General features: G+C 39.7%; 1 protein-coding gene across 1 annotated transcript; it reads right to left on the bottom strand.

Moving 5' to 3' along the window:
* Positions 1–9,223: 9,223 nt before the first annotated feature.
* Positions 9,224–10,251, bottom strand: LOC114193916 (uncharacterized). Its single transcript, XM_028083904.2, has 2 exons — positions 9,988–10,251; positions 9,224–9,759 (listed from the first exon to the last, which is right to left on the bottom strand). The coding sequence occupies exons 1-2, from the start codon at positions 10,210–10,212 to the stop codon at positions 9,340–9,342; spliced, it is 645 nt and encodes a 214-aa protein (XP_027939705.1). The 5' UTR covers positions 10,213–10,251; the 3' UTR covers positions 9,224–9,339.
* Positions 10,252–12,582: the final 2,331 nt, after the last annotated feature.

Genomic DNA, 12,582 nt, shown 5'->3' with positions numbered 1-12,582 from the left:
CCCCCAGCATTCAATAAAGTCCTAAGGGCCTAGGCTAGGGCCCAGGCCCACTTACAGTCAAAGCCCAAGCCAAGGCCCAACCCATAGAATAACCAGACATAATCAATGCTCTATAAATAAACGTGGACCCCAGTAATTAAAGGTACGCATTCATTAATCACACATTTCACCTTCTGAGAGCTTTGACTTACTTGAGCTTCGGAGTCTCTTCTGCAGGTAACCCCTCCTAGGTTCAAGCTGACATGTACCAACCGGGAAGAGGCCAACTGAAGAGATAGCGGACTACATGGGTAAGGTGACGCTTGTGCCTAACTTATCTTGTTTGTTCTCTGCAAAAACAATTGGCGCCCACCTTGGGGCACGAGACGAACACCTTTAGTACCCGCTTTTCTCTGAAGATGGTTTCAACCCATAGCAAAGCTGGAGTGAACAAGCAAGCGGATGCTGGTCCCTCAGGACCTGCTGGCATCACCCCTAACATGGCCGCCATCCTAGACGGCCAAGCAAAGATGCAACAAGAGTTGGCAGATCTGAAGAAACGCAGCGCTGACGAGATGGAGGCACTACGACAAGAGAACTCTCGCCTTAGGCGAAAGATCGAAGTTAATCCCAACCTGAAGGAAAAAGTCAAGGAAACCTCTGAAGCTGCAAGGTCCCCGGCCTTCCAGCCCACAGAGGAAGAAAGCGAATACAACCCCACTCCTCATACCTTCACCACCACTCAACAAACACCCATGCCCTCCACCCATCCTAATCACTTCCTATCTGCTCAACCAGGGCTTACCGCACCCCCAACCCTTGCCGCTACCCTCTCTACCACCCAAATCCCCTACAACATACCCACCATCCGACACACCACACATGTTCCACCATGCAACCACCACCGCCAACCCTACCCCGCAACCTAACCCACGCCCTGATGCCCGTCCACGCGAGCCCCGCCAACCTCGCTTCACCAGATATGCCCCTCTTACCGTAGCCCGCTCCTGCATCCTTGATGACGCCCTACAAGCTGACCTAATCCCTCCACCACACAAGACAACCACACCTCCCAATGCTGATATGACCAAATATTGCCGCTACCACCGCAACCATGGCCACACTACAGAAGAATGCAAAGCACTCCAGGATAAAATAGAAGAAATGGTCCGTGCTGGCCACTTCCGCCGTTTCATCCGCAAAGATGACCATTCCTCTTCCTCTCGATCCCGCAACCCCCCTCGATCCGACCACAGACGCCCTCCACATGACTCCCGCCACGACAGACGCCTCGCCCAACCCACAAACCAAGAACCCCAATCGGCCCACACCGACATCACCCCTGCCGACCCTCCCCTACGCGACACCATCAACACCATCTCTGGTGGCTTTGCCAGTGGAGGATCCACCTTTTCTGCCAGAAAGAGACACCTCCGTCATATCCAGTCCATCAACCATATCACCCATTCCCACCATAGACGTCGCATGCCTCCCATCATCTTTAGAGATGACGACTTTCATGGCCTCGACCACCAACAAGATGACCCCATGGTCACCACGGTTGAAATCGAAAACTACGCTGTTAAGAAAGTCCTTGTAGACCAAGGCAGCTCTTTCGATATCCTCTACTGGGCCACCTACCAAAAACTCCAACTTCGAGACACCGCTATGGTCCCCTATGATGAACCAATATATGGCTTCTCTAGCGAGCAAGTTTCCACCCGCGGCTACATCGACCTCCACACCATCTTTCGTGAGGGAACCCAAACCAAAACCATTCCAATCCGCTTCTCATCGTCGACGCGCAAACATCCTACAATGTCCTCCTAGGTCGTCCTTCCCTCAACACCCTTGGCACTGTCGTCTCCACCCCTCACTTGGCCATGAAGTTCCCTTCTCCCTCCGATGACATCCTTACCATCCACTGCGACCAACGCTTGGCACGCGAATGCTACATGGCTAGCCTGCGCCCACAACTCCCTATTCAACAAAACAACCACATTGAGCGATCACCTGGCTCTCGCATCGCACTGTCAGGCGAGGACCTGGACCCTAGAGTAGGCCGGGATGTTCGTCTCGAGCCAGTTGAAGAGACCTCCCCTTTAGAGCTCCCCAACGGCCACTCTATCAACCTGGGCACCAGTTTGAACTCTGACGAGCGTGCCACCATCACACCCATCCTCACCAACAACACAGACCTTTTCGCCTAGTTAGCCGTCGATCTCCCTGGAGTGGACCCTCTAGTGGCATCCCACAAACTATTCATCTATAAAGAAGCCCGCTACGTATCCCAGAAAAAGCGCAAACTTGGCGAAGAACGCCGACTAGCAGCTAAGGTTGAAGCCGACAAATTACTGAACGCAGAATTCATAGAAGAAGCTCAGTACACCACTTGGCTTTCTAACGTAGTCTTGGTGAAGAAAGCCAATGGCAAATGACGAATGTGTGTGGACTACACGGACCTAAATAAGGCTTGCCCCTGCAATGCCTACCCCCTACCCAACATTGATCGACTCGTTGACGGTGCGGCAGGAAATAAAGTGCTTAGCCTTTTGGACGCATATTTTGGGTACAACCAAATCCCCATGGCTGTATCTGACATGCACAAAACCGCCTTCATCACGGACGATGCCAACTACTTCTATAGGGTAATGCCTTTTGGCCTCAAAAACGCTGGAGCAACCTACCAACGACTGATGGACAAGGTTTTCAGTCACCTGATGGGACAATGTGTCGAAGTGTATGTTGACGACATGGTTGTCAAGTCACCAAGTCACCACCAACATGCTGAGGACCTATCAGCAGTCTTCTCTGCGCTACGCCAATACAACCTTCGCCTCAACCCAAACAAGTGTGTATTCGGCGTCGACCGGGGTAAATTCCTTGGTTTTATGCTAACCCAACGCGGCATAGAAGCCAATCCCGAAAAATGCAAGGCCATCATAGAGATGCGCAGCCCCGCTACCATCAAGGAGGTCCAACAGCTCATAGGCTGCCTCACAGCCATTTCTCGTTTCCTATCCAAACTGGCCGAACAAACCCAACCCATAGTCCAACTCTTAAAGAAATCCACCAGGTTCATGTGGACTGATGATTGTGAACAAATCTTTCAAAAATTGAAAACCACCCTCACCTCCCCACCTATCCTTCACAAGCCGGACACCCATCAACCCCTACTCGTATACATCACAGCCACCGACTACACCGTCAGCGCCGCGCTTGTCTAAGAAATAGAAGGCACGCAAAACCTTGTCTATTTTGTGAGCAGAACGCTACAAGACCCTGAGACCAGATATCAAATGGTAGAGAAGTTGGCCCTATCTTTGGTCCACGCAGCATGCCGCCTACGCCCATACTTCCAAAACCACAGCATAACCGTTAAAATCAACTACCCAATCCAAAAGATATTGCAAAAACCAGATCTAGCTGGACGCATGTCATCATGGGTCGTCGAGCTGTCAGAATTCAACATTCGTTATGAACCACATGGCCCCATTAAAGCCCAATGCCTTTTAGACTTCGTCAACGACCTCCAGCACACACCCATAGAGGACCAGTGGACGCTTCATGTAGATGGTTCCTCAAATCCAAAAGGTGTCGGTGCTGGCATCATCTTAGAAGGCCCCAACGACATCCTCATTGAAAAATTCCTTCACTTTGCCTTCAAAACGTCAAATAATCAAGCCCAGTACGAAGCAATCCTCATTGGCCTTTCCCTGGCCCGCGAGGTAGGTGTCAAGAAATTAACATGCAAAACCGACTCCAAGCTCACTGTAGGCCATCTAAATGACAAGTTCCAGATCAAAGACCCCATCCTTCTACAGTATTACCATCTGGTCCGTGCAGTCATTCAATCCGCCTTCAAACAAGTCTGCATCGAACACATCCCAAGGACCGACAACATCAAAGCTGATATGCTCTTCAAATTAGCCAGCACCAAGTTAAAAAACCGTCACCGATCCTTATTACAGCAAACACTATCTACGCCCTCCATCACACACACTTGTCAAAATTTAATCCACGCCCCAACTGACAACATCACCCCCTCCTAAAGCCATAACTGGACCACCCCCTATATCCAGTACCTCAAAACCGGCAACCCCCCTCAAGATGCGGACAAAACTTGGTTGGCTAAGGTCGCCAGGTACACCATGATAAGCGACGACCTCTACAAACGCGGATACGGCCAACCCCTTCTTAAGTGTGTCACGGAAGAACAAGCACAATATATTATTAAAGAGCTACACAAAGGCATTTGTGGCTATCATTCTGGCGCACGCACCATGGCCACCAGAATTCTTAGAGCCAGATACTTCTGGCCGACTATAGAAGCAGACTACCAAGATTATGTCAGAAAGTGCAAACGATGCCAGAAACATGGCAACCTTATTCACCAGAAACAAGAACAACTACACCACATACTATCCCCATGGCCATTCGCTAAGTGGGGAATGGACATTCTCCGCCCCTTTTCACCGGCAAAGGGCAGGTCAAATTCCTAATTGTAGCCGTCGACTACTTCACCAAATGGATAGAAGCCAAGCTGCTAACTACCATCACGGCCCAGCAAGTTCAGCAATTTGTTTGGATGGATGTTATATGCAGATATGGTGTTCCACATACCATCATCACAGACAATGACCGACAATTTATTGACAAAGAGCTAGCCAAGTTCTACACTGGCCTAGGCATCAAGCACATCACAAGTTCTGTAGAACATCCACAAACCAATGGACAAGCAGAGGCGGCAAACAAAGTTATCCTCGTGAAGCTACGCAAGAGATTAGATATCGCCAAAGGTCGATGGCCCGAAGAGTTAGTAGAAGTGCTATAGGCTTACAGATGCACCCCTCAATCATCAACAAATGAATCCCCATTCAGCCTAGTTTACGGTGCAGACGCCATGATACCAGTTGAAATTAGCGAACTATCCCTGTGCCGAGAACTATACGACCCAACCCACAACCACCAAAACATGGCCATACATTTCGACCTTCTACCCGAACTCAGAGAAAAAGCCCAGATACGCAATTTAGCTGCCAAACAACGAGCTACCAGAAAATATAATGCAAACCTATGTCCACGATCATTCGCCATCGGGGATCTAGTATGGAGAATGGCCAGCAGTGCTAGAAAGAAGGATGGCAAGTTCTCCGCCAATTGGGACGGCTCATACCGCATACGCGAGGATGTAGAAGGAGGAGCTTATCGCCAAGAACACTTATCTAGGGAAGAGATTCCCAACACTTGGAATGTATCGCACCTCAAATTCTATTTCAGTTAAATGTATGCTACACTAAACCAAACACTTGTAACCTTGGGTATACTCTTTTTCCTCACCTGGTCTTTTCTCCCTAAGGAGGGTTTTGGCCAGGGAGGTTTTAACAAGGCACCCCTATTCAATAAACAAAAAGAAGGGTTCTCAACTATACAACTTTTCTACGTTTTACTCTCATATTCGTTTTAAGTTCCCCACCCTTACCACAAGTAAGCGGCCTGGGTCGAACACCCTTAACTTGTGCTTAATTCGTTTTAAGTTCCCCACCCTTACCATAAGTAAGCGGCCTGGGTCGAACACCCTTAACTTGTGCTTAATTCGTTTTAAGTTCCCCACCCTTACCATAAGTAAGCGGCCTGGGTCGAACACCCTTAACTTGTGCTTAATTCGTTTTAAGTTCCCCACCCTTACCACAAGTAAGCGGCCTGGGTCGAACACCCTTAACTTGTGCTTAATTCGTTTTAAGTTCCTCACCGTTATCACAAGTAAGCGGCCCGGGTCGAACACCCTTAACATATAATCGATTGTATCACACATACACCACATATCATCAAAACACGACATACATAATAACATACAGAATCTTAATCACATTTAAACACAAGTGCAAGAATGTACCAATATAGCGAAATGTACCAAATATTACAAACATAGGCTCAAATAATATTTTCGAATCAATTAAGACTAAAACCCTATTCTGCTACGACAGGTGCCACCTCCTCGGAATCGCCCGCCTTTTTCTCCTCCTCTGCCGCCTTCTCCTCCACCTCCTCATTCGCACTGTCCTCGTCCTCCTGGACCAGCTTCCCGTCAACAACGTCCTTATTCACATCGAACTTTGGATCCATTACGTCCACATCATGATGGAAAAAAGTCGCTTGACGCAATCCCTTCTCAAAACCATTGATATGTTCTTGTATAATACTATTCTTCAAGTCGTCAAGCTCTCCCATGGAACCATCATACTTCTCTTTCAACTCTTCATAATCTTCCTCCCACTCCCCTATTTTCTTGTTCAATTTTTCTTCTGAGTCCAAACAACGAACCCTCCACATTATCAACCTTTTTCTCTCTACCTCTCAACTCTCCTTCGCCTTCTCCAACGCAGCCTTCTCCTCCTCAAGCTTGTCAACCTTCCCCTGCAACTCCTTCACCCTTTCCCTACCCCCCTCCTTCACCTCCCTCTTATATAAAGACCTCACACGACGGCTCAATAAAGTCAGTATAATGAAAACCCCCCAGCGTTCAATAAAGTCCTAAGGGTCTGGGATAGGGCCCAGGCCCACTTACAGTCAAAGCCCAAGCCAAGGCCCGGCCCATAGAATAACCAGATATAATTAATGCTCTATAAATAGACGTGGACCCCAGTAATTAAAGGTACGCATTCATTAATCACAGATTTGACCTTCTGAGAGCTTTGACTTACTTGAGCTTCGGAGTCTCTTCTGCAGGTAACCCCTCCTGGGTTCAAGCTAACATGTACCAACCGGAAAGAGGCCAACTGAAGAGATAGCGGACTACATGGGTAAGGTGACGCTTGTGCCTAACTTATCTTGTTTGTTCTCTGCAGGAACAATTTCCAACCACCACGCTTACTTTGTTACAAGATTCTTGTAACACCATCATGTACAGAGAGCAAGGATTCATAAACTAAAAGTGTACCGCTAGGGCAACAATGTTGGGAGATTGGTTCTTCTTAGCTTCCAAAATTTGTATCATTTATAATCAAAGCCATGTAATTTTCTGTCTTGATTTTGTTTTTGGTATTTTTAGTTATATGTGATAAAAAATAATCTCAAATCTACATATTTGCGTCAACCCTTTTCATAATTCCAAATCTCCTTAAATATATATAAATTTCAATTTTACCATGACAAAATTTCTATAAAATTATTTTTCATAATATTTTCTTAAGTAAAATCAATCCAACATATCAAGACCCAAAGTTAACGACTCTAATATCTATAACATTCAAAAGTAATTTCATAATTATAATTAAATTTGTTTATAATTCAAAATAATTGTTCTTACCAAATAGTTATTTGGTTTGCAAGTAATAACAAAACAAAGTTAAAAATATAAATCTTATTGAAACCTAATAAAGTATTATCAAAAACAATCAAAATACAAAAAGAAAAATGTGAACTAAATAAAATTTTCAATTAGTAGGACCGGTACAACTTTAAAATTCTCTCTAATAGAACCAAATAACTGATAATATATAGAAAATTTTTAGAGTAAGAAAACTTACTTTAAATCTATAAGTGGAATCCGTTTGTTGTACATGAAAAATGACATAAGATAATTACAGCTATTATAAAGAAAAGAGTAAAGTAGAGAGAAAAAAACTAAACGCAGAAAACATGAGAAAATGAAGAAAGAATAAATAGAAGAAGAAGATAAGACCTACTCCTCTTGACCTTCCACGTGCATATTTACTCGCCGTTATCTCTTGTTCCTAGATGTAACATAGAAAGTGGATTATTAAATTAGGTTATTTAATGTGGAATGTGTAAATATTAACTACTATTTATTAGCTTCACTATCTTGAATTTATGGAGCAAAAGAAACGTAGATGAGCATGACGCTACACATTAACGCCCAATATGCATTTAATGGGAATGGAAAATGTACTATAACCGACGTAAGCAAATTAATGCCATTGCTATATTTTCAGATATTCATTTGCCCTCATTAATTTTAGCCTTTTCTCCATTTTCGATGAAGTGATCGTCTTAGTACTATTAGAATTTATATCTAATCTTAGATTAAAGGAACGACCACAGTGTCTCTCAACATTTTCCAGACAGAAGAAAGGATCTTAGTTAGAGTACATGAAATAAAAATAATTACTAAATACAAAATTTTATTGTATAAAACTAAAATATCTTTTATTTACTACTTTTACCAAAACAAATATTCTTGGATTAAACATAAATATCTTTATTTCATGTAGTATCTTATAATAGTCATTAAAATAAGATATTGCCATTGAGAGATTTTTTATTAGATTTTTAATTTCTAAATAGAAAAGAAAGAAACCTACCAGAAGACAGTATATGTGATTTGTTTGTATAGTTTTTGCATAACAAAAAGAGGTATAAGAAGAGAACAAAGTTTCGGGTTGGATTGAGATGGTTATTGTGTATTTAGTTTCTGTATTTTTGTTTTATATGTATGAAATTAACTTTTAAAAGTTAAAATTATGTAAATTTAGTTTCTTCAAACTTTAAAAATATAATAAATCATTTCAAAAAATTAAATTCGTGTATGTAATTAATAAAAGATATATCATATTTTTTGCAGGACATCTCTGTTTTGCGAAATGTATATCGTTATTCTTCATGATATTCAATTAAGTTCTATTCTTTCAATTCACACATGGAAGAAAAAGAATAAGAATTCATCTTAATCGACAATGTTAATTATATACGTGTGCTTCAATAAAATAGCCATCCTTCTCTTAAGCCAAAGCAATTCAGGTTCAGTATCTAATTTTTTCAATCACATGAACTGTCATGAAATCAATGGAGAGTGAAGACTATGCAATGGAAATAGTTACATAATCTAGCACATTATCCAAAACATAGTTCCCATGCTACATATAAAAAACTCTGTTCTTGTTAGTTGAGAAGAAAATGACAATACATAGAAACATTTTGTTACAACTCGAAGAACCAAACCATGCTGTTGTGAAAGCTGTAAGAGCCCTTAAGAGAAAATGGTCTTGCTTAATTAGAAATCCTAAAAGAACCTACCTAAATTCTACTATTATATATATACGAATGTCTTACATAAATTTTGGATGATGAAGGACACTGTTGTATGTACATAGATACGATTATGATTCAGTAGGTTAGTTCTTATCAATCACCCATTACTCATCCTAGCTAACAGTTAAGCCACCACTACGTAGAGGTAGGTAGGTTAAATACCACCTTGTTTTTAACACAGCTAGACAAACTATAAAGAAACCTGGACCATATATTCAAGGGGTAATTAAAAGATACAACTTGGCCATGCTTTCTACATATATATCTCAGAATTTTCAACCAAACACTTATTTGTACGTTCTCAGGTAATTAGCATGAGAGAGGCTCCACCTTCTTCCTCTTCAGGAATTTCGAAGGGTTCTGATCTGGTGGGTGCATGAATTTGCAGTTTGGACAAGTAGGAGATGACTTGCACAGCATTATCAACATGTGACACCTCATACAAACCGTTGCAATCATCTCCTTCTGATCTCCCTCTGATGATAACCACGACGGAGAACGACTTAAAGCACCTGAATCATCCATTTTATTACACTTGCTTGATTCATTCAACAGATCATGCTCACCAAAAGTGTTCCTGGTGGAACCAAAGTTCTTCTCATTTATGTCAAAGCTTTCTTCTTTTTTCTTCAGCGACAGCTCCAGGTCCAGGCTCATTTGACCAAGTGATGGCGCTTTAGGATCAGAGTTTCTTCCCAAATCTGGTGTCTTCACCATACTCAGCCCTGACTGCATCACAATAGTTCAACTTCAGATTAACTCGTTTCAACCAAAATAAGTAGACAAAGCTAGAAAATCTTTTGTAGCAACATTAGATAATGATCATACATGACCTTAAACATAAATTTAAAAGCTTGATCCAGATTTTTTTGTGTGGACTCATCAGTAGAAAGTAATCATCAGAAGAAACACCCCAGAAGAAAGCTTTGTATAAAGTTTAACATACATATATAATACCTGAATAGTGAGGTACTGTCGCAATTTATGGGAAGGTAATGGTGTCTCGAGGTGGAGCTCTATACCAAAGATGGATTTTCGTTGGTCTGCATCAGTTGGGTGAATCTTGAAGAATTCTTCAGTGAGAGTCTCCTCTTGCCACTTTCTCTTCCTTGGTGGAGATTCAAATTCTGCAGGAACTTCTGTTATGGGGGTTTCAGACAACGCTTTGTGAAAGGAGACCATAGTAACTTGAATAATGAAGAGTGAGCGAAATGTGTAAGGGGTTTAGGTGGTTATATAGTAGTTGGCAGAAGTTAAAGGTAGAAGTGTCAAAATTGGTGGTCTTTACCTATGTACGTGCGAACTGTGACATGCTTTTCAAGTTGGCTAACCTTTCATAGTACACAGTTTCACAACTTAAGTAACAAGTTATTTATTATAGATCAAAACGTTACGAGTTCGATTTTACTACTATACCTCATTCTTGCGTAGCAAAAATGGGTTCATGCACTTTCCTGCTTCCAAAGTACCCTTGTGAAGAGTTGGGCTCAAGATCATATCATAAATGAATCTTCATTTCACCTTTAAGAACCCTGACACGTAACTCCACGCCTACTACATTTAAAACTTAATTTTATCAGATTAGCACATCTCAAGTTTTAACCAATGCTTACTTAGTCAAAAGAAAAATATCCATCAATGCATTAAAGATACACTTTAATACTCCTCTTCCATCTATTAAAAATAATTTAATTATTCATTTAATATTTTTAATTTCGTGCAATAAAGAAGTATATTTTATAAACTATACCGTGTCACATCTTAATGGAGATGATTTCTAGGATTGAAGATAAAATATTTTTGAATAATAACGTGAAATAATATTTTAAAGTTAAATTTTGTTTATATTTAAGTTCATTAAATATGACTTTTTTTTATATAGAAGCTCAGAAAAAATATAATGATATAATTTCACCACCTAATCAATATCTATCATTTTCTTTTTCTTTGCTTTTACCACATCATATTGTCTAGGTTTTTTCTCCCCAAGTATTATTTAGCATTTTGGATATCTGAGTATAATTATTTTATGTGATACATTATGGTTTTTAATAGAATGGTGATAAACATGCAGACTTTTATTTATTATTTGTGTTATGATGGTGTTGGACATATATATTTATCTCTTGATATAAAATAATGAAAAAAAAATCAATTTAATTAACTGAGTCAAGTAGTAATGAATGGCTTTTACAAAACTATGTGACTATTTTTAGTATAAGTTGCAGAAGAAGAAACTAAAACGAGAAAGTAGTTAAACTGATCGTAATTGAATTGAATTGAAATAAATAAAATTTGGTCGTGTATGATATGACTGGCTATAAATTAATTTGGTACTTATGATTATGAAAGTCGGTGGGAAAGGAGAAGGAGGATATGTATGGCACGGGTCATTAATGTTTAGAGTCTATACAGTTGAAGGGAAGGTCTCAGATCACAATGCTTCTTTAATGTCGATAATAACTCCAACTTCCCCAATTAGTTCATTATAAGAAGAAAAACAACACAGCAAAATTAGGTTATGAGAATCATAAAACTCTTAGGACTTTAGAATAACAAATGTTGCTTACATTTATACTCAAGCAACAAACCACTCAATCTATGATGAAGTCTATTAATGTACTCACTGTATTTTGTTGAATTTTTTTAAGAAAACATGTTCACAAGGTAACTATTTATTGTTATCAAAATTGAAGATTTTTTTTTTCTTCTTATAACCTCTTTATTTTTCTTAATCTGATAGTTAATTAATTTGCATGTTTATTATAAAAAATGAAAATTAATTTATAAAAAATAGTCTATATTAATCTTATAAAATTCGTTTATAAAACGAGTTTTATATTTATACCGAAAATTCACTTTATCATTATTCGATATACATTTCCGAGTATGAGATCAGATTTAATGACCGGTTTGATACTAAATGACACGATTGTTTTAAAAATTGGACTTTAAGTTTAACTGAATCTTACAACGTCGGTTTGTAAAATAAAATTTACATCCATTTATATATTATAAATATGTCTTATCTATATGAGATCTTGAATAAAAATATTAAATTTAATAAATATTATATTAAAACAACAATAAATCATGTCTTTTCTTTATCTTTATATTAAAAAATTAAGAAAAATAGAAAACAAGTTTCCTAATAATATTACATTGTGGTAATTGTTTATATTCTCAAGACATATTATAATAAATTTTTTGGGATCAAGCTTGATTAAAAAATTCACCATAAAAAAAATATTGTATTAAAAAGTAAGTTAATAAAGATTTGGTCTGGTAAACGGTCTCTATTTCAAATTCAACGCTGAATGTGTAATAGTCAAATATTTAGAATAAAAATATTATGGTTTACAATAATGCTAATTAATTTGCAATATCAAGATTGTGTATGATATTGAAAATACTCCTTCCTTTCATCTCTATAATAACTGCACTTGAAGGTTCTCTCGTGCAAAATTAAGAATTACTATGAATATATTTCATCTTAAGACAGCTTTATTAAAATGGTCTCACTCTTTTAAGAAATACATGATTTTGACTGAA

This window comes from Vigna unguiculata, chromosome 8 (genome assembly GCF_037176805.1).
Source record: "Vigna unguiculata cultivar grain cowpea cultivar isolate G323 ecotype 2 chromosome 8, ASM3717680v1, whole genome shotgun sequence".
NCBI lineage: Eukaryota > Viridiplantae > Streptophyta > Magnoliopsida > Fabales > Fabaceae > Vigna > Vigna unguiculata.
The sequence above is the reverse complement of the archived record's forward strand: the minus strand, read 5'-3'. Positions and strand labels throughout refer to the sequence as shown.